Genomic DNA, 19,239 nt, shown 5'->3' with positions numbered 1-19,239 from the left:
TTCTTTACCTAGTTATTGGGCCAATGTTGTATTATACAAATAAGAGTTCCTCCCCCCTTGCAGTCAGGACAATTGATACAGATTCAGGAGAACAAACCCATTTGATAATCGACGCAGAGTAGAACGTAATGTTTCAGGTTTCACTGTGAATGAAACTTTCACATAATGGGAAAGTGAGACGAGGATGACGGACGAAATGAGACTTCTCTTCGTCTTCCAAGGGCAAAATGCGACTCTCTGTTCCATAGAAATTGTCCATTTCTGGAAATTCATTTCATTTCTGAGCGTTTTGTGATTTTGTCGTATGACATTTTTAAATGCATGTCCTAATTAACCTAGAATTGGTTAACTCTGCCAGACTTTGCCTACAAAATGTCAAACGAAGATGAATCCGCAGTGTCACTAGAAGAACCCGTAGTTGTTCAAAATGAGATATCAATTTCTCCCAACAAATCAGCAGCAGGATCTGACAAGACAAAATCCGGCACAGTTTCTGCAGGGAAGAAAAGCAAAAGTAATAAGAAAATAGCAAGCAAGGCCAGGGTCGTGGGTCTTAAAGTTGCACGCGTCGAAGAGGAAGAAGTCCCCCAGCTTCCTCCCGAATGCTGTCCCGATTTGAAGGATGAGGTCAAAATGTTGTCAGACCCCATGAAAAATAGAATGAATCTGGAATGGTTTCAAAAGATTCGGATGCGTATGTTAATTGCTGAATGAAATTCGAGTGAAAGTTAGTCTTTGGCCTAATTCGTTCTGATCCAATAATAATAATACAGCTCCAGAGGAGTATAAACACCTTTGTTTCTCCGAGTCCCTTCTCATGGTGGATGAAGTTGGGAATGTTTCAGGAAAAATGTACACGAGCGTGAAACCTTCAAAGTTTGGGGACAAACACTGTCTCTGCGTCCATTCGGGCTGCTATGGGACGCCAGATCCAGATCTGGAATGTGGAGTATGCTCGTTTATAAACCGCATGCATTTGTACATAGATCTTTACAGCATGTAAAAAAAAACATTTCAGACCACCATCACTGGATTCGTCTCCTTCGATATGAAACCGTTCCAAGAGTTTGTTCATGAGTGGGCGGTGTGCGAGGGGAAAGTTACAGAAAGAAAAATTTTCATCATGAAGGAGGAAGACGTAATGCACATCACAATCTCATTGTACAAGGATGGAGAAGTGGTTGAGCAAAAGGCTATCAATTTGAGTCGGTTGGAACAAAGATTACTCGTCACCGAGTCGGTAAATATTGTTCTCTTGAGACTTATCATGCTAGAAAAAAGGGCAGGTGGGGATATGGAACTCAAAACACTCGCTTTCACAGGATCTGTGGTTAAAAATAAATATGTAAGTGGGCAGAAACCGTGTCTGTTCAATCAAATCAAGTGCCTCGTATTTTATTTTGGATTTCTTTATGCAATTTTCTCTTTTTTGAACATCGCACGCAGGTAACATTGACAAATGGATGGGAAAATGTGAAAGGCGAGCAAGTTCGAACATGGTCAATTAGGCGAACTGTAGAGTTTGAATTCGGGGAAAGACTTTGGGATTCAATGTTGAATCAGTTTGGACGATTGATTTTAAGATGTCAGCCTGAAAACGTGCATGCCCTCATCCCTCTCTGGTTCGAACCTGTAAAGGAAAGCAAGAAGGGAAAACACGAAGCTTGCTATCCTCCATACATTTGGGCTTGTGATGCCGAACTCCATGCAAAATACTTGTTGAAACGGGTATATTTGAATTTCAAAAAGTCAAGCACATACATACTTATGTATAGTGCACTTTATAATTCAGCGTATTACACAATATTAATGCACATGTGTCGATCTAATGATGCTAGGATGAATTGGCTGCTGACCACAGATGCTATTTGCTAGAACATCCGGACCTTCGAGCAGTATTGAGTGACTTTGTCCAAGCTGTTCTTCTCCGGAAACCTGCCAATCTCATCCCATTTACTCAACAGTACTTTGAGTCCTTTCTCAAGTTTCGTCCTGATAGTCAGCAGCCGTCAGTGGTGTCATCCTCCAGTTCCTCCAACGAATCGGATATGGGAGAGTGGGGAGAATGGGACGACGGTGGCGAGGATGCAAAGACAGACTCATTTCGTTTCTATCCTGTTCCACCAACTCGTCCTCTCGATGGATTAGAGAAAGTCTCATCTGAGGAGGAAGTGGGGGAAGAAGAAGGAAAAGCTTTGACAGAAGGTCTAGAGGTGGTTGGTAAGGAAAAAGAAAATTCAAATGTAACTGTGGGATCTGACGAAGATGACGAAAATGTTTCCAACCCCAATGACGATGATGGGTGAAGTTGAGCAAGCTCAAGAATTATTATTTTCGTACAATTATTCTGCAATTTTGTGGTATTATTCTTAAAATCAGTGCCACACTTTATTCTCATTATCTGACTCGGGTATATTCACAAAGTAATAAATAATAACCATAATAATAAGTATGTAGCAATATTTTGAAATAATAAATACAATGATTGAGCGTACGTTTGATTTAAGAATACAGACAGTTTAATAATTAATTAGAAAGAGCGAGAGAACTTACACCCTAGCTTCAAGCAAATGTAATCTCTCGGGGGCTATAAAATGTAAAATGGTTAAAATAGATGTGAACACGGAGTTTAATTATTATATAAATATTTTCCTTATAGAACCGTTCTCTCGTATTATTTTAAAATAATAGGCAGCCATTGTGATTGAATTTCATCCACCAACCGCCTCCAGGCAAACAGGTTGGGTAATAATATCATTTAATTAGACCTTATGTACACACGTACCTGTTGGAATTTCTCTACCACCCACATCCACAAAAGACACGAAGGGAAGAACAAGAACAAGTTTTGCAGAATGTGTTTTGAAGTCCAAATCTAATTTAACATGTTGTGTATCTTCAACCTTTGACAACAAATCAAATTTGCTCCATAATTCGCATGGGCTCGATATTCTCAGACTTGAAAGTTTAGAATGTGTAGAAATAACATTTTGAATGCTTGATACTCCTCTCTCGGCACAATTTATCACAGTTTCTCCAGAAGACCAGTCGCACGTCGTGGGAGATTACAAATGATACAGTTCTGTAATATATACAAAACAAAAACTCATGCATAATACATCAAAGGACAATAATATGCCGGACGTGAGCAGCGTCACACATCACACACAACAGGTCATCACAAAGAGAGTTACACACAAGGGACTAAAACTTCTTTGTTTTCTGTACAACAAAGAAGTTTAGTCCCCCCACACATACAACTCGAGACTGCAAATTAGGTCGACTCAAAGGGCGAGCTGAATTTGGCAATTAATATGCAAATTGTTCATTATTTAGCTACGTACCTGGTAATCAAAGCTCGATATGCACGAAACATGGAAAATGTGTTTGCAAAAGAAATAGAGCAAATTGGAATCTTCACCAGAATTATCTAAGAATACACAACACAGATTCCAATTTCAGAAATAAAATACTTTTTTATCGAAATATATAAACTGCTTATGTACATACCTCCGACTAATATTCCTTTATGGCATGACCCACATTCTTGATCTTCTAGCAATATAAATTAGTAATTTTAAGTTGTTGAGAAACAAACGAATATTTATCACTTACAAGTTATAATGCACATGTCAGACATGTTTCTCTCTCGCCGAACCTCTAAAAACTAGCACTAAAAATCAAGTTATTAAACACAAACAACAGTTAGTGTGGCACTTGAGCACTCTGCAGAATTCACGAAGGTTTTAAGTTGGCAAGACGCGTATTTTCACCATCGGAAAGCGGAGCATTCACCATTATAGCTCCGTGAATGCTGCAGAAGTGCTCAAGTACCACAGTAATTGTGTTTAGTAACTTGGTCTTTAGAAGATCGGAGAGAAACATCACTGACATGTGCATCATTAGGGTTATTGTGAGTAGCTGTCAGTACATACTGAACGAACCTTCTAAACAAGCCCCCTTCAATTGAGTCCTAACCAATGTCTGAAATAATGACAAGCAGTCGCCTACCAAGATGTTTTTGCAACCCTCCTGCAATTCCATCTGTCAAAACACAAATTATCCCTTGTTGATCTTGATCTTGATATAAAGGAAATGCATATTTGTCAAGAAATAGTAATTAATTTATACCTGTAGATTGTAGTCCTGTAAAATTTTAACCAAACAATCTCGTAATCCTGGAATTTCTCGCCCGTTTTCAATCTTTTGAATAAGAATGCGGGGATCGACATATGTTCCAATGTTGCATAATAAAATTGTAATATAGCCTAAAAAAGTAAAATTATTAAAGTTGTAGTTACAGGATTAAAAACATACAAGACATTATAATATCATTGTGTATGTACTAGGCTTATCCAGTGAAAAATTAATCAAGTCCTCCCATAGCTCCGTATCATCATGTTCTTTGCAAAAGTCAATCGCTTGATAAATATCATCCAGAACGTAAATAATTAAACGCAAAGCCTCTTTTGTGTTCCCCATTCGCCCTAATTTTTATACATATCCAATTTTAGTAAACCTTATCACTGTAGTTGTGCATAACTAATTTTGTTACAGTTGATTAAATACCCAATAGAAAAATCATTTCAGCATATAGCTTCCGTTGCTTGCAAATATCTAGGGCTTCTTGAATAGGGTAGCTGTCTGATGACTTGAGAAATTGAAGAAGGTAAGAGGGACCATAATCGGCATAAAGTGAAACCATCATCCCATTAAACTCAGGTTTCATGTCTTTTCCTTCTCCCTTGTATAGCACGTCCAAATACTACACATACAAATTTAAAGCGTTATGTTACCCATAAAATATAATTCATATTTCGTAAACTTCGTAACTTGTAATTTCGTATTTCGTTGAATTACCAAGTATTGATAATATCTGTTTCCTTCAAGTCGACTAATTACAATGGATGGCGTTAAGCGTTCCTTGTGTTTCATGAAAAGATTAATGGCTTCACTGACGTTTAAATGCATGAGGTCTTCAATGCAGCTTTCTATTTCTTCATAGAGTCCATACCTCTGAATCAACGAAAATACCTGAGGGTCCTGCAACCTACAATCATAAACAATCATTTATTTTAGGTAATTCACCTTAGTAGATAATTTCAAGATAAGATTTTCATGGGCATACTTCAAGTACATTGCCAAAGCTTTTCCAAATTTCTTTTGGTATGAATACAGATCTGCAAGGGCTTGGAGGAGGAATCGATTTTCTGGGTCATAAATAATTAAGTGATCAACGACAGCATTGATGATGGTTGTAACATTAAACAGCTCTGGGGGTGGGTTCCACTCTCGGATGAGCCCGAGGAAAGCACTCTGGTCATTTTTAAGGTAGTCATATAAAATCATTTCATAAAAATATGGCTGAAGTTTGGACGATTCTCCTCGGGGAAGGTAGGGTGCGATTGCTCTGAGTTGCCCATGGGGGACAAATCTGAGAACTTGTTCTTCCCATTTTTCTGGGCTTTCTTTGCCTATCATATTAGGCACGGATTAGGAAAACATTTTATAATTCAATTCAAGCAATGGTTTGAGTTTATCTACACATAAAGGGTGTTAATAAAGTCCGATCCCATGCATTTTTTGGAGCGTGGTTGTTACAAATTCAGCTGGAACTTTTGAACCAGTGAAGTTATTTATTTCAAATTTTTACCATGGGAGGAACAACTAAACGTGTAAGTCATGAGCATCTTAGAGTTGAGATACAAACATTGCATCAGCAGGGGCTTAAACCTACAGAAATTGTGCAAAAATTGGGCTGCAGCCGCAGAACTGTTTGGAAATGGAAGAATAAAAATTTTGTCCACGACAAAAAGCGACCAGGGCGACCCAGAAAGGTGTCACCTACCACAAAAAGAATGATTAAAAACAGACTTTGCAAGAAAACCGGTAGTTCATTACGTAATTGAGCAAGGGAGTTAAATGACTCAAAACGCTATAAAGAGAAGAAGAAGCAAATTAACTGTGTGACCGTGCAAAAATTTGTGAAAACTACGAAGTGGGGTCACACAGCTTACAAACTAACCAAAAAAACCTCTCATGTCACAAAAATATATCGATGACCGTCTTAAATTTGAAGAACTCCTTCAGAAAAGTGCCCATTTGAGTGAAAAAAGACTTGGTGAAGAATTGCGCAGTCACATCCTTTGGACTGACGAATCTATTATTGAACTATATCCAAAATTGAACCAACAAAATGTTCGTTACAGGACAGAAAACAAATCGGATGTACCATCAAGAGCGATCCCAAAATTCGGGCTTAAAGTTATGGTAGCGGGTGGATTTTGTGCACGTTGCGTGACCCCTCTACATATCATACCAAAAGGCCAATCAGTCAATGCAAAGCATTATATGGAAAAAATATTACCTATCTATTTCGATAGCATGGGGAACAAGGAAATATTTCCGAATGAAAGAAAAATAGTTTTCATGCAGGATGGTGCTATAGCCCATACAGCAAAAGCGAGTTTGAGTCTCATCAAGACGCAAGTTTCAACGGTCTGGAGCAAGGGGGTGTGGGCCGCTAACGGCCCAGATTTGAATCCCCTGAAGAACCAGTGGTCCATACTTAAGGAAAATGTATACAAAGAGCCACAACCCCGGACGAGGGAAGAGCTAGTAAAAAAAAGTTCAAGATGTATGGAATTCGATTTCCAGAGGCACATTGGAAAAATTAGCACAGAGCCTTAAACAAAGAGTTGAGGGCATGGTTAAAGTAAATGGTAACAAGACCAAATACTAAGGTAAATATGTCGAACATTTTTTGTAAGTATCACGGGTAGTTTTTTTTTATACTAGCCTTCACTTTTTTACAGGAAAAATGGGATCGGACTTTATTAACACCCTGTAGTTAAAATTATTTACCAAAAAGTTTAAAACACAACTTTCCAGCGTCTGCAAACATTTCATTTTCAACGAGATGATCCAAGTATGCCAGTCCCACATTCATGACTGAATGCCGTTGTAATGATTTTGGATCCTGAATGGCCACTTCTAGAGCCTCTTCAAATTTTCTGCAATAAATTGTAATTATAAATATCGTATATAATTTCTTTCATCCTAAGTTATTATTTTTTGATATCCTAGTTTGCACGGTTTGTGAGGATATTGTAAAGTGACAAGTTTGTAGTTCTACAATTCAACTTACTTGCGCTCCATTAGCCATTGAATATGGTCATCCTGATCCCTTGCTTTAGCAAGAATAATATCCTTTGGGGACACAATGAAGAATAAAATTTCGTCTATAAGGGATTCTAAATGATAATCTAACGGTTTGTATTCTGTGTATCCTCGAGTACGAAGTGCGTCCGCTTGTAGCACATTATAAGAGGTTGTGTCTGTCTCCAAAATTTGGACGTTTGGTAGGTTATTATTTTTTGCATATTCATTATTAGTGTCACCATTTCCAATGGCCATAAACTCTTTTGTGAGGGATAGCACAGTGGTGTAATTACTAAAGGAAGAAATTCCACAGGTCCAGAAGTCGGTCGTGAACATGCAAGAGATCTTCACGTAGTGAGAAGGAGCACCAGGTTGAATGTTTTTATTTTTAATTTCCACCACTTGACAAATCTTGATTATGTCAGCCCATCCAATAAACACCGTGTATTTATCCTTCCAAAAAATATTGCACCGATATTTTTCATGCAAAGTTTTAATTAGATTCTCCTTTGACCCATTGCTGGACATATGTAAGGAAGAAGGCTCTATCAAGCTGTTGTTGACGAGGTTGTTGCTTTCCCACTCGAATCTAACACGGCTTATCATTATTTCCTCTTCGATATCGTAGATTCGAACTTCGTCCTTCCAACTCCACGCAACGAAACGACTGCCCCATTTAATCGTGGAAACAATGCCTCCTTCCAAAATGGGGAATGGCTTTAGCAAGTTAAAAATGTTTCTTTGGTAAAGCATGGCACTATCACTTCCTGAAGTAAAAGCATTATCCAATTATTATTCGTACTTGGTCATTAAGAACAGGCCGCGTAATTATTATTGGTGGTACATAATTTATTTTCATACCGACTAGAAATCTTCGACTAAAGCTGCTTTTACTGTACTGAGGATCAATTGCCACGCATCGAAGTTTCTTGTCCAAGGAAAGGGTAGTCTCGCAATGACCATCACAAAGATTGAAAACAATGACCTAAAGCGTTCACAACATTTATAAACTACTTGGTCAGCACACAATTAGAAAAAAATACGTACTTTGCCATCATCGGAACAAGTTGCAATATGTTCACCCTCGGCATCAATGGAAATACAGTTTATCATTATTTTGTGGGCAGGAAAGGATCCTCTCGGAGAAGGTGTCACATTGTTTCCCAAGTGGTCCATAATGTACAGCTCTCCTCGATGACTTCCGATGCACAAGAACTAAAATTTTGACATGGCAAAAATTTAAAATCTTAGAAATCTCATTTGAAAAGTACGTAGCTCATTAAAATTCAAAACTTCATTGCTTACCTTGGAATGTACTGCAACACAACTCACGGCGTCCTTTTCCAATATGCCTAAAAGGTCATTGCGAATTCGGATAAAGTTGAGCTTGGGTTCCTCCTCATCGTCTTCTTCGTCTTCATCGTCATCAACTCCATCCAAGGAGGCAGAGTCCCCCAGGCTTCCAGACTCAAAATCGTCATAGTCCTCCATGCTGCTCATCCCCTTATCCCTTTCATCACCAACCATCCAGCAAAGTCCAGCTTAAAATAAAGCTGAAATTCACAAATCAAGTGAGTGAAAGTGAAGAGAAAGTGTTTATACTTTTACCAGCCAGAACGTGTCCAACTAAATCTAATATTTGATGCTTATCAAGTCAAACTAAACAATGTTTTACAGAAAAACGTATCTTTTCAAATACAATTTTGAACTTGAGGTCACATGTTTAAATAACTAGTTAAAGTATACAGTTAAATTAATTGCGATGATACACACCCTCACTCGCACAGTGTTTGTTTTGTTATCAGCTGTACGCAAAATGCGTGCACGTCGCCCCAACTTCAACTCCGCCAACCCTAATTCGTATTCACGTTCTTTTGATACTCGGTTTTTGCATTTTAGTTGTAAGTTGTTCCCTTCCTTTAATTGCGTCTTTAAAATTTTGAGTACTTTAATAATCCTTTAATAGTACGCAGTGGTTATGCCATGACATTTCTCCAACCCATTCATTCTAATAGTCCTTCGTTGAACGTAAGCTTAGAAAACTAATTTGATGTAACGCGAGTTCATTACCCATTATATTTATTTAGTTTGTATTTTATTTATTGATAGGAGTCGACAAACTAAATCATATAAATTTGATCTCTTGAAAGTCTCAAGGCAAAGACAAAAGAAAATGGCAGTGGGTCCATCCAAACTTCCCGACATCACCCCAGAACAGACCCCGTTCGCCAAGAACATGTCGCAGTTCGCCAGATTTTGGTTGTCTGAAAAAGGACGATTCGCCATGTCAGGTGTCGCGGTCGCCGCAGCATGTGGGTACTTTGGGGGCTATGTAGCTCTCCATGTCTGGTTTCTTCCAAACTATCGGAATGCCGTACAGCTCTACAAGTACATACGTTTCATCGCGTCATAATTATTTGTAAATGTTAAAATATTAAATTTGTAATGTTTTCAACAACCATGCAATCTCAGGAATGGATTCATGACGCCACCTACGGCAGACGTGTTTGAGAGGGCTAAAACAGCTCTTGAAGATGTAAAACTGCCAGAAAAACAGAAACAATCTGTTAATTTTTTCTCAGTATATGGCATGGATATGTTTTTCGCTGGTTCCACAAAAACAACCGGTGGTGTGGCAATTGGGATTCCTCGCAACTATTCATATAAAACACAGGCAGACCTTGAAAGAAATGACATCATTGTGAGTTTTTTAGTTCATTATTTTATAATAATAACAGAAAAGAAATGGATATACAGTTATTGGTATTATTCCCAGGTCGATGGAAATAATGTGGAGTGGGGTTCGGACGGTGGTCAATTGTTACAAGAGGCTCTAGTATTGAGCGAAAATGCTCAAAAATTTGGAATTGCAAGAGATATCTGCATGTCCGATACGCACTATGTCTATTCTCGCGGTATAATGGGGTCCTCTTCGATAATGTTATATTTCTTTTTATCTCGTAATGCCAACGATATGTTGTACGGATTATATAAACCTAGATCATTCAGAACAGTTGTATATTCCGGGCTTAGTCTTTTCTGCTTTGGAATTTGGGCTGTTTCTAGTGATCTTTTGACTAAATTTTATGAAAATTATGCTGACAAACGAGCTGGAAGCCTTAATTTGTCTTATGCCAAAGGAGGGGTAGAATTTTACTCTAGAACTCTTCAGCGAAATATGGCATTGAGATCAATCATGGGACCGCCCGGTGAAAAGCGATTCACATTTTTCGGGAATGATGTGGAATTCATCCGAGAACGTCATGTGCCTTTCACCAGAAGAAAGCACAACATGGAAAAAATTGCTGAACGCTTATCCCAAGCTAGTACTATGAATAATTCTTCCCCAGTAGATAATTTACAAAGAGATTCTCACCTTTTGAAGTCATAAAAATGTTACTATATAAAAATGTCCAGTAGTATTTATAGAAAAATATTTTGACTGAATTATGTGCTTTTACTTATAAAACACTAATAATCACAACGTGTTTAATGGTAGAATCAACCAAATAAATTATTCATAGAGCCTTTAGTTAAGACAACCTGCGATTTATTTTGATTTAATATAACAGAAGAGGTTTCAATTTTTACACTCCAATTTTGACAATTCGTACTCCATACTATACTTACATAATTCTACCCTAGACAGAATAGAATGATTGACTATTATTTGACTGTTCATTTATCTTCTAGCTCAAACGAGTAGTGCTTCTTGCCATCGGTTAACATGTGCTTATTCATCATTTTCACTGGATACAAACGAATTTCTTCCCCAATAAAAAATAACAATGCGAACATGGACATGACACCAACGTATGCTGCCACCATATGAGTAATTGGGAATCGTAGGCGTCTGCTGATATCCCACCGATCCTCACCAACCATGTCAGCATCAACAGCCATTGGCTCTCCAAAATTTCGCTTCAATTCTGGGATATCGTACAATGCATGTGGGTCCCTTGATTCAGCACTGATCAGTGGCAGTTTGGGATAGTCTCCGTATCCAGTGCCGTCGTCTATCCAAGAGACAAAAATTCGTAAGATGATGCATTTTTGGATAGATTACATATTTCTCTATACAATCATACCTGCGAACGTCTCGTAATCCTCAAGAATCATACCATACTTTTTGGCAGCGGCCCTCTTTTCTTCCTCCGTCTTTAAGTAAATAAATTGTATGTGCAATATTTTATAACGCTGTAAATATTTCAAACGATAAAACAATGGGAAGGGGACGTGGTCTACTTACTTTTGGAAGCTCTACAGCAGGTCTCCAGTCCCTGTTCCAATAACCAGCCATGGTTCGGTTCTGTTGGATGAAAGTGATTGTCTTAGCATTGAGAGCCCGTCGAACGACAAACAACGGGATCAAGGACATTTTGTATCTCTTGTTTTATAATTTCCAATGCAGAAAGAAAATAAATCTGTCAAAGAAAAACGCACATATTTGTAGATAAAATCCTTTAAAAAATGTGACAAATGGGTAAAACGACGAGTATTTAAAAAGTTGAAATCTCAAATTGTTCACCTTCACTTTCTCCGAAAAGGAGAATCTTCCCAAGAGTATCAAAATTTGGAGAAAAGTTGTCCAAAAAAATTAAACTGCGAATCTGAACTTTCGCAAACTGGGCTGGACGGAGAGTTGAGGCAAGTCGAGAATCTCCATTTCTCTTCACTACTGGGGCAGCTTGGAATCGTCTCATCCACTTTCAACTTTCACCTCGCTTCTAATGCACTGATACAATCTTGTGCAAATTGCCCAAAATTATGCATATTGATTGATTTCATGTGAATTTATGCAAGAAGGACCACATTTGCCAGTTCATTTATGCATTTCTTTGTATGCTCATAATTTCTTGACCAAATAAGATTTTGCACCGGAAGTGACTAAATCTTGATTGAGACGGTGGTTCATACACCACCCATTTGACTTGTTCTTTAATTTTATCTCACTCATTTTCAGATGTGAACACAAGTTTGCACTTATGTTAGAGAATAAATATTTGCTGTATCATATCCTTGTTAGTCTTCATATATGTACATACATATCTACTATTTTACACTTCATAGTAGAGATATTTATATTGCGTAGCATTGAGTATAATTTTCATACAAAGAATAGACACGAGCCCGAGTATCATGAACGAACAAGTTATCATTGGAAATATGGCTGTGTGAATGTTAGAAATCGTAAATTGTAGATATCCATTTAAGTATTTATGTACATATGCAAAGCCATAAAGATATTGTGAAATGAAATAAGCATTGTACGTATGACTGTTAGCTTTTGCACATGTAAGTATGTAATGTAGCGATTGTTCCATTAATTTAAGAAATACATCTTCCTTGTGTGAGAATGAAATACATAAATTCCTTATTCTCATACAAATTGAGATAACATTTTCTGGCAAAGTCTTACATGCATTGCACCAATCAGTCTTGTGCCGTGTTCATCATTTATCACCGTGCATCATTGCAGCAGTAATAAGGCCACCTCCTCATCTCACCAGTACTTATTCAGTCCATTTTAATAACCCGGTTTACGCTTTATTACTAGAATCCAGTGGAACCATATTACAAGGCTGCTGCTGTTTGGCTGGATGTTGATTTGAGAATCGCCTCCCCGAAGGTCTATTCCTACAAGTACAATTATGAATGTAAACCCGTTGCGTTATTAAGTTGCATGGTTTGGTAACCTGAAACTCTCTGGATTCTCATCTATCCATGTTCACATTTGTTGACTCGTATTCCATTTTTCCTATTCTCATGTACTCCATCCATGGGATCACCACACAGAGTATCGGCAGTAGAACAAGGGAAGGATTGAATAAGTATATTATATTCCATGAGGGATAGCATGCAGGAGGGTTTGCCTATGCGAGAAAGGCTCTCCCGTGACGAAAATGTGAACATTTGCTTTTCCTCTCTAACCAGCAGAACCATCATCTCGCCAAAGGGCCCTGCTGCCCAAACTTCTTTGTTTTGAAGTAGCAGCACCATACCCAACAGCATCACCATCGTCGTCCATCCCCTTCCGTACCTTCCACGCAAATGTTGTTGGGCCCTTCAAAATTAACACACACAGTGTCCCTCCATCCTTTTGGCCTGCTGCTGCTCCATACTTTTAAAGTCGTCTCTTCGGTTGAAGCAACATCAGCACTATTTGAATACGAACTTTAAACAAATTGTGAGACAAAATACCTACATTTTTGAGCTTACATGTATAATTATGCTCAAAGTTTGAGTGAAATGCACAAAGTTAACTTGTGCTGATTCGAGACGAAGCATTTTGCCATAATATATAATACAGTAATGTATTTACTTTCGCTCATAATAATATCGAGAAAGCAGAGCAGCGTGTTTTTATATTAAGCAACGGAGAACAGATATGACGATTAGAGAATCCAACGAGCATGCCAACTTTCAGAGGTGAACTTTTGGGAATTTTTGCAAAACTCCAGCCGCAACAGCAGTCCTATTGTGCATGCGGGTGCCTTGCAAGTTGTGTTGCAATTTTCGTGATATGATGTCAGAGGTTCAGTAAAATGAACCATTAATATTTTTCTAAACAGCACGCTTCTTGGGAGCAAAATTACATTTAAACATTTCGTGAGTGCATGAGTAACGCAACCTGAATCCACCGTGAACGTAATAAAGTGAAAGCTCAAATTATTTAGTAATTTCGGATTAACTTATTCAAAATGTTGACATATGTGCATCTGTATGTATTGAGATTTTAATAGTTCTAAAGTTGTAATTATTCATCAAATAAAACCTTGTGCATTAACTACGCCTAAAACTAGTGCCAGGACAAAAGTCTAAAATAAGTGACTAATTCGCCAACCGGCAGCGGCCTTAATACACCGGTGTACGTTAGCTCAATTTAAGCGTTGCAGGACAAAAGTTACGGAAATGAACGCCACAAGAAAAGTAAAGCTGAAAGACATCAGCAGCAACTTATCATGTAATTTATGTCGAGGATACATGATTGATGCAACTACGACTATCGAATGCCTCCACTCTTGTAAGCACATGAATATCATGTACACACATATGTACTTGTACAATAATGCGTGTAATGTTTTAATGGCAAATTATTATTTGTGCTCCTCAGTTTGCAAAAGCTGTATCGTGAAACACTTGGAGAGTAGTGAGTACTGCCCAGTTTGCGATGTCCAGTTACATTCGACGAAACCATTGTCAGGAATACGATCGGATCAGATGCTCCAAGAAATTATTTACAAACTTGTACCGGGTATTTTTACAAGTAAGCTTGATGCAAATGTTAATTATAATAGATACGGAATCAATATTACGGATTTTGTAATAAAATCACTAATCTTTTTTCAGGGGAAATGGAGAGAAGAAGGCAATTCTACAATGTAGGCTCATTACATTTACATGATTTTTTGATGCTTATTAAAGATATATGATGAAAAATATTTGGTTATTCCCTGCGTAGACACATCCAAACAGTATTCCTACATCTCAGCTCGACTCTGGACAAATCTTCAAGCAACCTTACATAACTTCTGGTGACAAGATTAACATTTCCATGGAATGTTCCTCCACCGACAAGAATGTCCAAGTATGCATGCATCTCGTTTAAAAATTGTGCATTTGAATATCATGTGGATGTAGTGCACTAGTGAAATTGTATTCTTTAGGAGAACAGCAGAAGGTATTTGCAAACTCCTGCCGGAGTGAGCGTCAACGTTTTGAGGCAATGGGTGCAAGGAAAGTACGAGCTGCCTAAAGATGCAGACATTGAAGTGATGTATGGTGAAAGAGTCCTCCCGCACGAATTTCTTCTTATGGATATTGCGTAAGCCTAGACATATATTTTTATTGCATACATACTGCTATTTTATATAAATATGTAGTTATGTACATATTTATGTGTAATACTCAATTTCTTCAATATTTTCTGAATTCTTTCAGGTACAAATATAGTTGGACTGAGGTAAGAAAATTATTCAAACGCACGTCACTTTCGCTTTGGTTTCAACTTACGTTATGATATTGGCATTTGCAATTTCAGAGCATGACAAAACCACTGCAACTGACGTATCGAGTTAGAGGCACTCCAAAATTGACCTGTTACGCACATCCCTATCAAGCAACATCGCCAACCAAACGAAAAGCAAGATCCTTGACAGACTCGGAAGTTTTGAAATCGTCCAATGTTGCAAACTCATTGGGATCAACCATACCTCAGTTGCCTCAGTTGAAACAACTTGTTTCAAATGGGAAAGTCAATGGCAAAAAGAAACTGTCCTCTGAAATAAATGCAGCGGAGAAAGTGGACGTGAAAAGAAAGAAGATGAGTAATAATGCAGTCAAGATCGACTTTAAGGACATGGAGTCCCAGTGTACTGAAGGAACCGAGTTGAATGGGCACAAAGAGGTTCAGCTACAAATTAGCGAGTCTGGAGTGATAAGTGCCAAAAGTATCATTTCTGGAATAGAGAAAATTATTGCTCGAGCCGATTCTAGTGTTGATCACAATAATGATCATTTACATGAGAAATCCAAAAGCGTCATTCTTCCACTTGCTCAACCAGGGTCTGAACCAGAATCTCAAATCAAGCCTCAAATCAACGGAGTCAATTCAAATGGCAAAATTAATTTCAATTATGTCAAGCTTAACATCCCGGCGGTGAATGGTCATCTGCTCAATTCCACTACGCCACCCGTCCACCCGGCCGGAAAATTGGCATCGAGTAAAAAATCCATCAAGTCATCTCCATTACAAAAAACTCTACTTCTTACTCCTACTGACAAAAAACAAGCAGGCCGCAAAGTTTCTTCAAATCAGGATACTTCCTTTGAAAGTAAGAAGGCAAACATGCAAAAAGCAATTCAAGATCTTCACAGACAACATTTGAATGCTTCATCTGCAGACAACGTTGTTAAAAATCATCAACTGCCAATGGAGCAAAAGAACGTCAAACAAAATATCAACAAAATGTCGGCTGCTAGTAACGGGACAAAGATGCCAATGAATTCTCAATCGCTTCTCGGTAATACCAGTCATCATAACCCCTTACCATTTCCTCTTTCTGCACTGGCATCCTCAGGAATGACGGTCAATCTGATCCCTTCCATTGAAGTCAAACAACCCAGTAATGGATTTAAAGGAAAAGAGATTCTCCATGATTCGCCACCACCACCACCACCAACAAAAAAGCTCAAACATCAAACCACGATATCAAATGGAGAAATTAGATTCACAAGTCCTAGAAATATTTTACCGACGGCCTCTAAACCCATTTCTACGTGTACACCCTCAGTCGAAGCTTCGCCTACAAAACCTAGAAAATTTTTCAAATCTAAACAGTCGGCCGATGTAGAAAGCCCACGTAAACCCGTGGATAACAACCATACTAATAATCATCCCAAAAGTCCAAGTCTATTATCAAATAATTCTACCATTTCAACGTCCAAGCAAAACGGAACTTTATTTTCGTCAAACGGTTTTCATGGCCAAACTGACTTAAAATTGATAAACTCGACAAGCAGCAATGCGAAATTGAACCAGACGATGACCACGCCATCGCGCATGGCCACACCGACAACAACTGCTGTACCGTCAGCTTCAATGTACTCGCCACCCAATTCGCTTAGTCAATTTTTCCAATATTGGAATGCACTTCAATTCAGTTCTCCAATGGGAGGTCTGCCTCATCCAAACTTTCTTCCTATGGTGGCCCCTCTGGTGACCAACAACTTTGCCTCCATGCCATATTTAAACTCGAGACCTTTTAATGAGTCGATGGCCTCGTTAAACACAACCTCAACGTATCCTATGGTTTGCTCCACTAATTTTCTTACAAATCAAAGCGAGTTATCCTCACCATCATTGTCAGGATTCAAAAATGGGGTTCTTAATCTTGAAAATACGAATAATAACGTCGTTGTACCAAAAACTGAAGCTACAGAAGTGCCATTGCCAATAAAAAATAAACAGAAAACCCCAAAGGATAACAGCACTTCGTTGGACCTGTCATTAAAGAAAATCAAGGCCGCAATTTCAAAGGACAACTTCTCGAAAAAAGAACGACACTCGTCCTCCTTAAAAAATCATACAAGTCCTAAAAATAATTCTCAATCCAGTTCAACGCAACAAAATTTGAACACAAAATCTCATCAAGTCAGTGAAAAAGTAGAGTATTCACAGCCTCAGTCATCCAACATCATTAGCGATTCGAACGAGGTGTCAGAAATTTTTGAGAAGCAGTTATCCCCTGCTCCTGGTTCCTGTACTAGTCCCCCACCAGCATCAAATTTTGACTCGGGAGTGGACTCTGGCTCGGGTTTGAGCACCACGTCTGAAAATTGTGACAAAGAAATTGAACTAAATTGTCCAAGTCTGACAAATAATGAAGTTGTCGAATCAATTTCTGATGGTAATTCGAATCCCTCAAGCGAGGAACCTAAATCTTCGGACACGGTCGCTACTCACATTAAAAACTCCACATTTTCGTTAAATAAAGAAGAGTCAATTAATGAAGAAAATATTTGCCGTCCATCGTCTCCATCAAATAGTAATGACAGTACAGATTTAGTCATCAATGAGGATTGTGTAGCTGGATCATCGGAAACAAACGACACTGATCCTATTGAAGGTTCTGAAATTCTCCAATGTTCTACTGATGAAACTATCCAGAGCGACTCGGGTGTAAAACAAGAAGTTGTTCATGTTGAATGTAGTAATCATCCTCTTAATGAAAAAGCCAACTGCAATGACGACGACGAGTCCACATTAAGTTCGCCTTGTAACAATAACAACGACCCACCACCTTCTGCCGACTCCTGCTTGAGTATTCCTGCAAATAAATTGGCAAACAATTCAGAGTCGTCTACAACAGGTGCCTAAGTCGAAACGAAATAAACCCTACTTTTATGACTCGTTAATTTTATACACGGGTCATAAAATAGTACCCATCCCTTAAATTACACCTTGTCAGATTTTCAATTACTCGGGCCCCATACACAGACAACACGAAAAACATATACATGAGAAAACAGGGAAGCCATTAGGGAAAGATCTAACGGTTTTGCATATTATAAAAGCAACGCTTAATTTATTGTAGCAGTAATTTCGTTTTGAATGAAAAATATGTGAAGTGAATCATTTAGTCATTTCCACGTTATCTGAATTTAGATATTCCTTCGCTTCCTTTACTTGTTCGCTTGAAAAGAAGACTGCTGAATTACATATTATTCAGAATGATCATGATCTTGTATTAAGAAAGAAAGGTATCCCTTATTCCCCTTATAATAAATATATAAATATATCATATATATAAATGTATTTATATACGAATACATACATACTTATATGTACATCCATATCCCTGACCATTTATTGTGATCAAGATAGAAACAGAAATTCCTCTTATGAAAAATATGTGATTGCAAAAAATGTCTATTTCTAAACTTGCAAAGCAACTCTTGGCTTTAGATTGCTGTCTCCTTTCACTTCATCATTATCGTATATATTATATGCTCACAATTCTCTAGAAGGTATTTGCAGCTTCGTACTTACTATATAAAACAGGGTATAAAACTTTATATCATGAAGGATTTATGATTGATAGTACAATAGCATTTTGAAGAGTATGAATGACTTATCATCCGTAATCTCTAAAATAATCTCTAAAATATCTTATTGCCAAACTGTACCAATGAAGAGCTCGTTATGATGCATCCATGAATATGAAAATATTTAATCAAGTGTTCACTGTTAAGAAATTTTATGAGACAGTAAAATAAATAAATTATTGCTGTTGAATCGTACAAACTAATTTGTCGATTTTATTCTAATGATTCCGTATTCATTTGCATATCCTGTTCCTTGTCTGATGGTGTGTGTGTAATGTGTAGAAAGTTATAAAGACGAAGGACCGACTTGAGATACACGATGACTTATTGCTACCTTCAATTTTCACGAAGGACCGGAAGAGGGTACTTATAAAACATACTCTTTCTCATTCTTTATCACAACCATTTGGCATGTCAAACTTCACCAACCAAATTATTTACCACCAGCACCAATGTCATATGGCGTTTTTT

General features: G+C 37.9%; 5 protein-coding genes across 9 annotated transcripts; 3 read left to right on the top strand and 2 right to left on the bottom strand.

The window, feature by feature from the left end:
• The first annotated feature begins 137 nt into the window (after positions 1–137).
• Positions 138–2,477, top strand: LOC110846934 (ciliogenesis-associated TTC17-interacting protein). The gene is made up of 5 exons (XM_022093771.2): positions 138–694; positions 774–949; positions 1,019–1,345; positions 1,447–1,728; positions 1,839–2,477. Exons 1-5 carry the CDS (start codon positions 373–375, stop codon positions 2,304–2,306), a joined length of 1,575 nt encoding a protein of 524 aa, XP_021949463.1. The 5' UTR covers positions 138–372; the 3' UTR covers positions 2,307–2,477.
• LOC110847120 (vacuolar protein sorting-associated protein 41 homolog) lies at positions 2,354–8,929 on the bottom strand. Of its 4 annotated transcripts, none has more exons than XM_035850339.1 (15): positions 8,770–8,927; positions 8,467–8,714; positions 8,209–8,376; positions 8,023–8,146; positions 7,148–7,928; positions 6,865–7,013; positions 5,129–5,474; positions 4,861–5,050; positions 4,570–4,765; positions 4,347–4,487; positions 4,132–4,268; positions 3,945–4,044; positions 3,511–3,555; positions 3,345–3,430; positions 2,354–3,082 (listed from the first exon to the last, which is right to left on the bottom strand). In XM_035850339.1, exons 2-15 carry the CDS (start codon positions 8,686–8,688, stop codon positions 3,026–3,028), a joined length of 2,742 nt encoding a protein of 913 aa, XP_035706232.1. In that variant the 5' UTR covers positions 8,689–8,714; positions 8,770–8,927; the 3' UTR covers positions 2,354–3,025. The 4 variants fall into 4 exon arrangements, with proteins under 4 accessions (XP_035706232.1, XP_021949670.1, XP_035706233.1 ...); XM_022093978.2 differs by having other exon boundaries at positions 8,467–8,702; XM_035850340.1 differs by having other exon boundaries at positions 3,511–3,552; positions 8,467–8,929.
• A 13-nt stretch (positions 8,930–8,942) lies between these two features.
• Positions 8,943–10,693, top strand: LOC110847313 (transmembrane protein 177). Of its 2 annotated transcripts, XM_022094241.2 has the most exons (5): positions 8,943–9,062; positions 9,128–9,189; positions 9,271–9,549; positions 9,634–9,862; positions 9,938–10,693. In XM_022094241.2, exons 3-5 carry the CDS (start codon positions 9,335–9,337, stop codon positions 10,550–10,552), a joined length of 1,059 nt encoding a protein of 352 aa, XP_021949933.1. In that variant the 5' UTR covers positions 8,943–9,062; positions 9,128–9,189; positions 9,271–9,334; the 3' UTR covers positions 10,553–10,693. The 2 variants fall into 2 exon arrangements, with proteins under 2 accessions (XP_021949933.1, XP_021949932.1); XM_022094240.2 differs by having other exon boundaries at positions 9,050–9,189.
• On the bottom strand, positions 10,690–11,841 carry LOC110847314 (NADH dehydrogenase [ubiquinone] 1 beta subcomplex subunit 8, mitochondrial). The gene is made up of 4 exons (XM_022094242.2): positions 11,690–11,841; positions 11,411–11,585; positions 11,250–11,319; positions 10,690–11,177 (listed from the first exon to the last, which is right to left on the bottom strand). The coding sequence occupies exons 2-4, from the start codon at positions 11,537–11,539 to the stop codon at positions 10,840–10,842; spliced, it is 537 nt and encodes a 178-aa protein (XP_021949934.1). The 5' UTR covers positions 11,540–11,585; positions 11,690–11,841; the 3' UTR covers positions 10,690–10,839.
• Positions 11,842–13,006: 1,165 nt separating this feature from the next.
• On the top strand, positions 13,007–18,971 carry LOC110846933 (polycomb group protein Psc). The gene is made up of 7 exons (XM_022093769.2): positions 13,007–14,185; positions 14,276–14,428; positions 14,512–14,543; positions 14,624–14,749; positions 14,829–14,986; positions 15,103–15,124; positions 15,203–18,971. Exons 1-7 carry the CDS (start codon positions 14,074–14,076, stop codon positions 18,038–18,040), a joined length of 3,441 nt encoding a protein of 1,146 aa, XP_021949461.1. The 5' UTR covers positions 13,007–14,073; the 3' UTR covers positions 18,041–18,971.
• Positions 18,972–19,239: the final 268 nt, after the last annotated feature.

Source organism: Folsomia candida, unplaced genomic scaffold (genome assembly GCF_002217175.1).
Source record: "Folsomia candida strain VU population unplaced genomic scaffold, ASM221717v1 Fcan01_Sc003, whole genome shotgun sequence".
Classification (NCBI taxonomy): domain Eukaryota; kingdom Metazoa; phylum Arthropoda; class Collembola; order Entomobryomorpha; family Isotomidae; genus Folsomia; species Folsomia candida.
This window is presented reverse-complemented; position numbering and strand designations above follow the sequence as displayed.

What these genes read in the sequence shown, in the direction of transcription:
- LOC110846934 (XM_022093771.2), top strand. Translation starts at nt 373, where the DNA reads ATGTCAAACGAAGATGAATCCGCAGTGTCACTAGAAGAACCCGTAGTT. An exon ending in GTTTCAAAAGATTCGGATGC is followed by an intron (nt 695 to 773) that starts GTATGTTAATTG and finishes ATAATAATACAG; the next exon opens with CTCCAGAGGAGTATAAACAC. An exon ending in ATCCAGATCTGGAATGTGGA is followed by an intron (nt 950 to 1,018) that starts GTATGCTCGTTT and finishes AAAACATTTCAG; the next exon opens with ACCACCATCACTGGATTCGT.
- LOC110847313 (XM_022094241.2), top strand. Translation starts at nt 9,335, where the DNA reads ATGGCAGTGGGTCCATCCAAACTTCCCGACATCACCCCAGAACAGACC. An exon ending in AATGCCGTACAGCTCTACAA is followed by an intron (nt 9,550 to 9,633) that starts GTACATACGTTT and finishes ATGCAATCTCAG; the next exon opens with GAATGGATTCATGACGCCAC. An exon ending in TTGAAAGAAATGACATCATT is followed by an intron (nt 9,863 to 9,937) that starts GTGAGTTTTTTA and finishes TATTATTCCCAG; the next exon opens with GTCGATGGAAATAATGTGGA.
- LOC110847314 (XM_022094242.2), bottom strand. Translation starts at nt 11,539, where the DNA reads ATGTCCTTGATCCCGTTGTTTGTCGTTCGACGGGCTCTCAATGCTAAG. An exon ending in CTGCTGTAGAGCTTCCAAAA is followed by an intron (nt 11,320 to 11,410) that starts GTAAGTAGACCA and finishes ATTTACTTAAAG; the next exon opens with ACGGAGGAAGAAAAGAGGGC. An exon ending in GGATTACGAGACGTTCGCAG is followed by an intron (nt 11,178 to 11,249) that starts GTATGATTGTAT and finishes TCTCTTGGATAG; the next exon opens with ACGACGGCACTGGATACGGA.
- LOC110847120 (XM_022093979.2), bottom strand. Translation starts at nt 8,688, where the DNA reads ATGGTTGGTGATGAAAGGGATAAGGGGATGAGCAGCATGGAGGACTAT. An exon ending in TGAAATGATTTTTCTATTGG is followed by an intron (nt 4,488 to 4,569) that starts GTATTTAATCAA and finishes TATAAAAATTAG; the next exon opens with GGCGAATGGGGAACACAAAA. An exon ending in GAAGGGGGCTTGTTTAGAAG is followed by an intron (nt 3,556 to 3,944) that starts GTTCGTTCAGTA and finishes TTATATTGCTAG; the next exon opens with AAGATCAAGAATGTGGGTCA.
- LOC110846933 (XM_022093769.2), top strand. Translation starts at nt 14,074, where the DNA reads ATGAACGCCACAAGAAAAGTAAAGCTGAAAGACATCAGCAGCAACTTA. An exon ending in TGTACCGGGTATTTTTACAA is followed by an intron (nt 14,429 to 14,511) that starts GTAAGCTTGATG and finishes ATCTTTTTTCAG; the next exon opens with GGGAAATGGAGAGAAGAAGG. An exon ending in CCACCGACAAGAATGTCCAA is followed by an intron (nt 14,750 to 14,828) that starts GTATGCATGCAT and finishes TGTATTCTTTAG; the next exon opens with GAGAACAGCAGAAGGTATTT.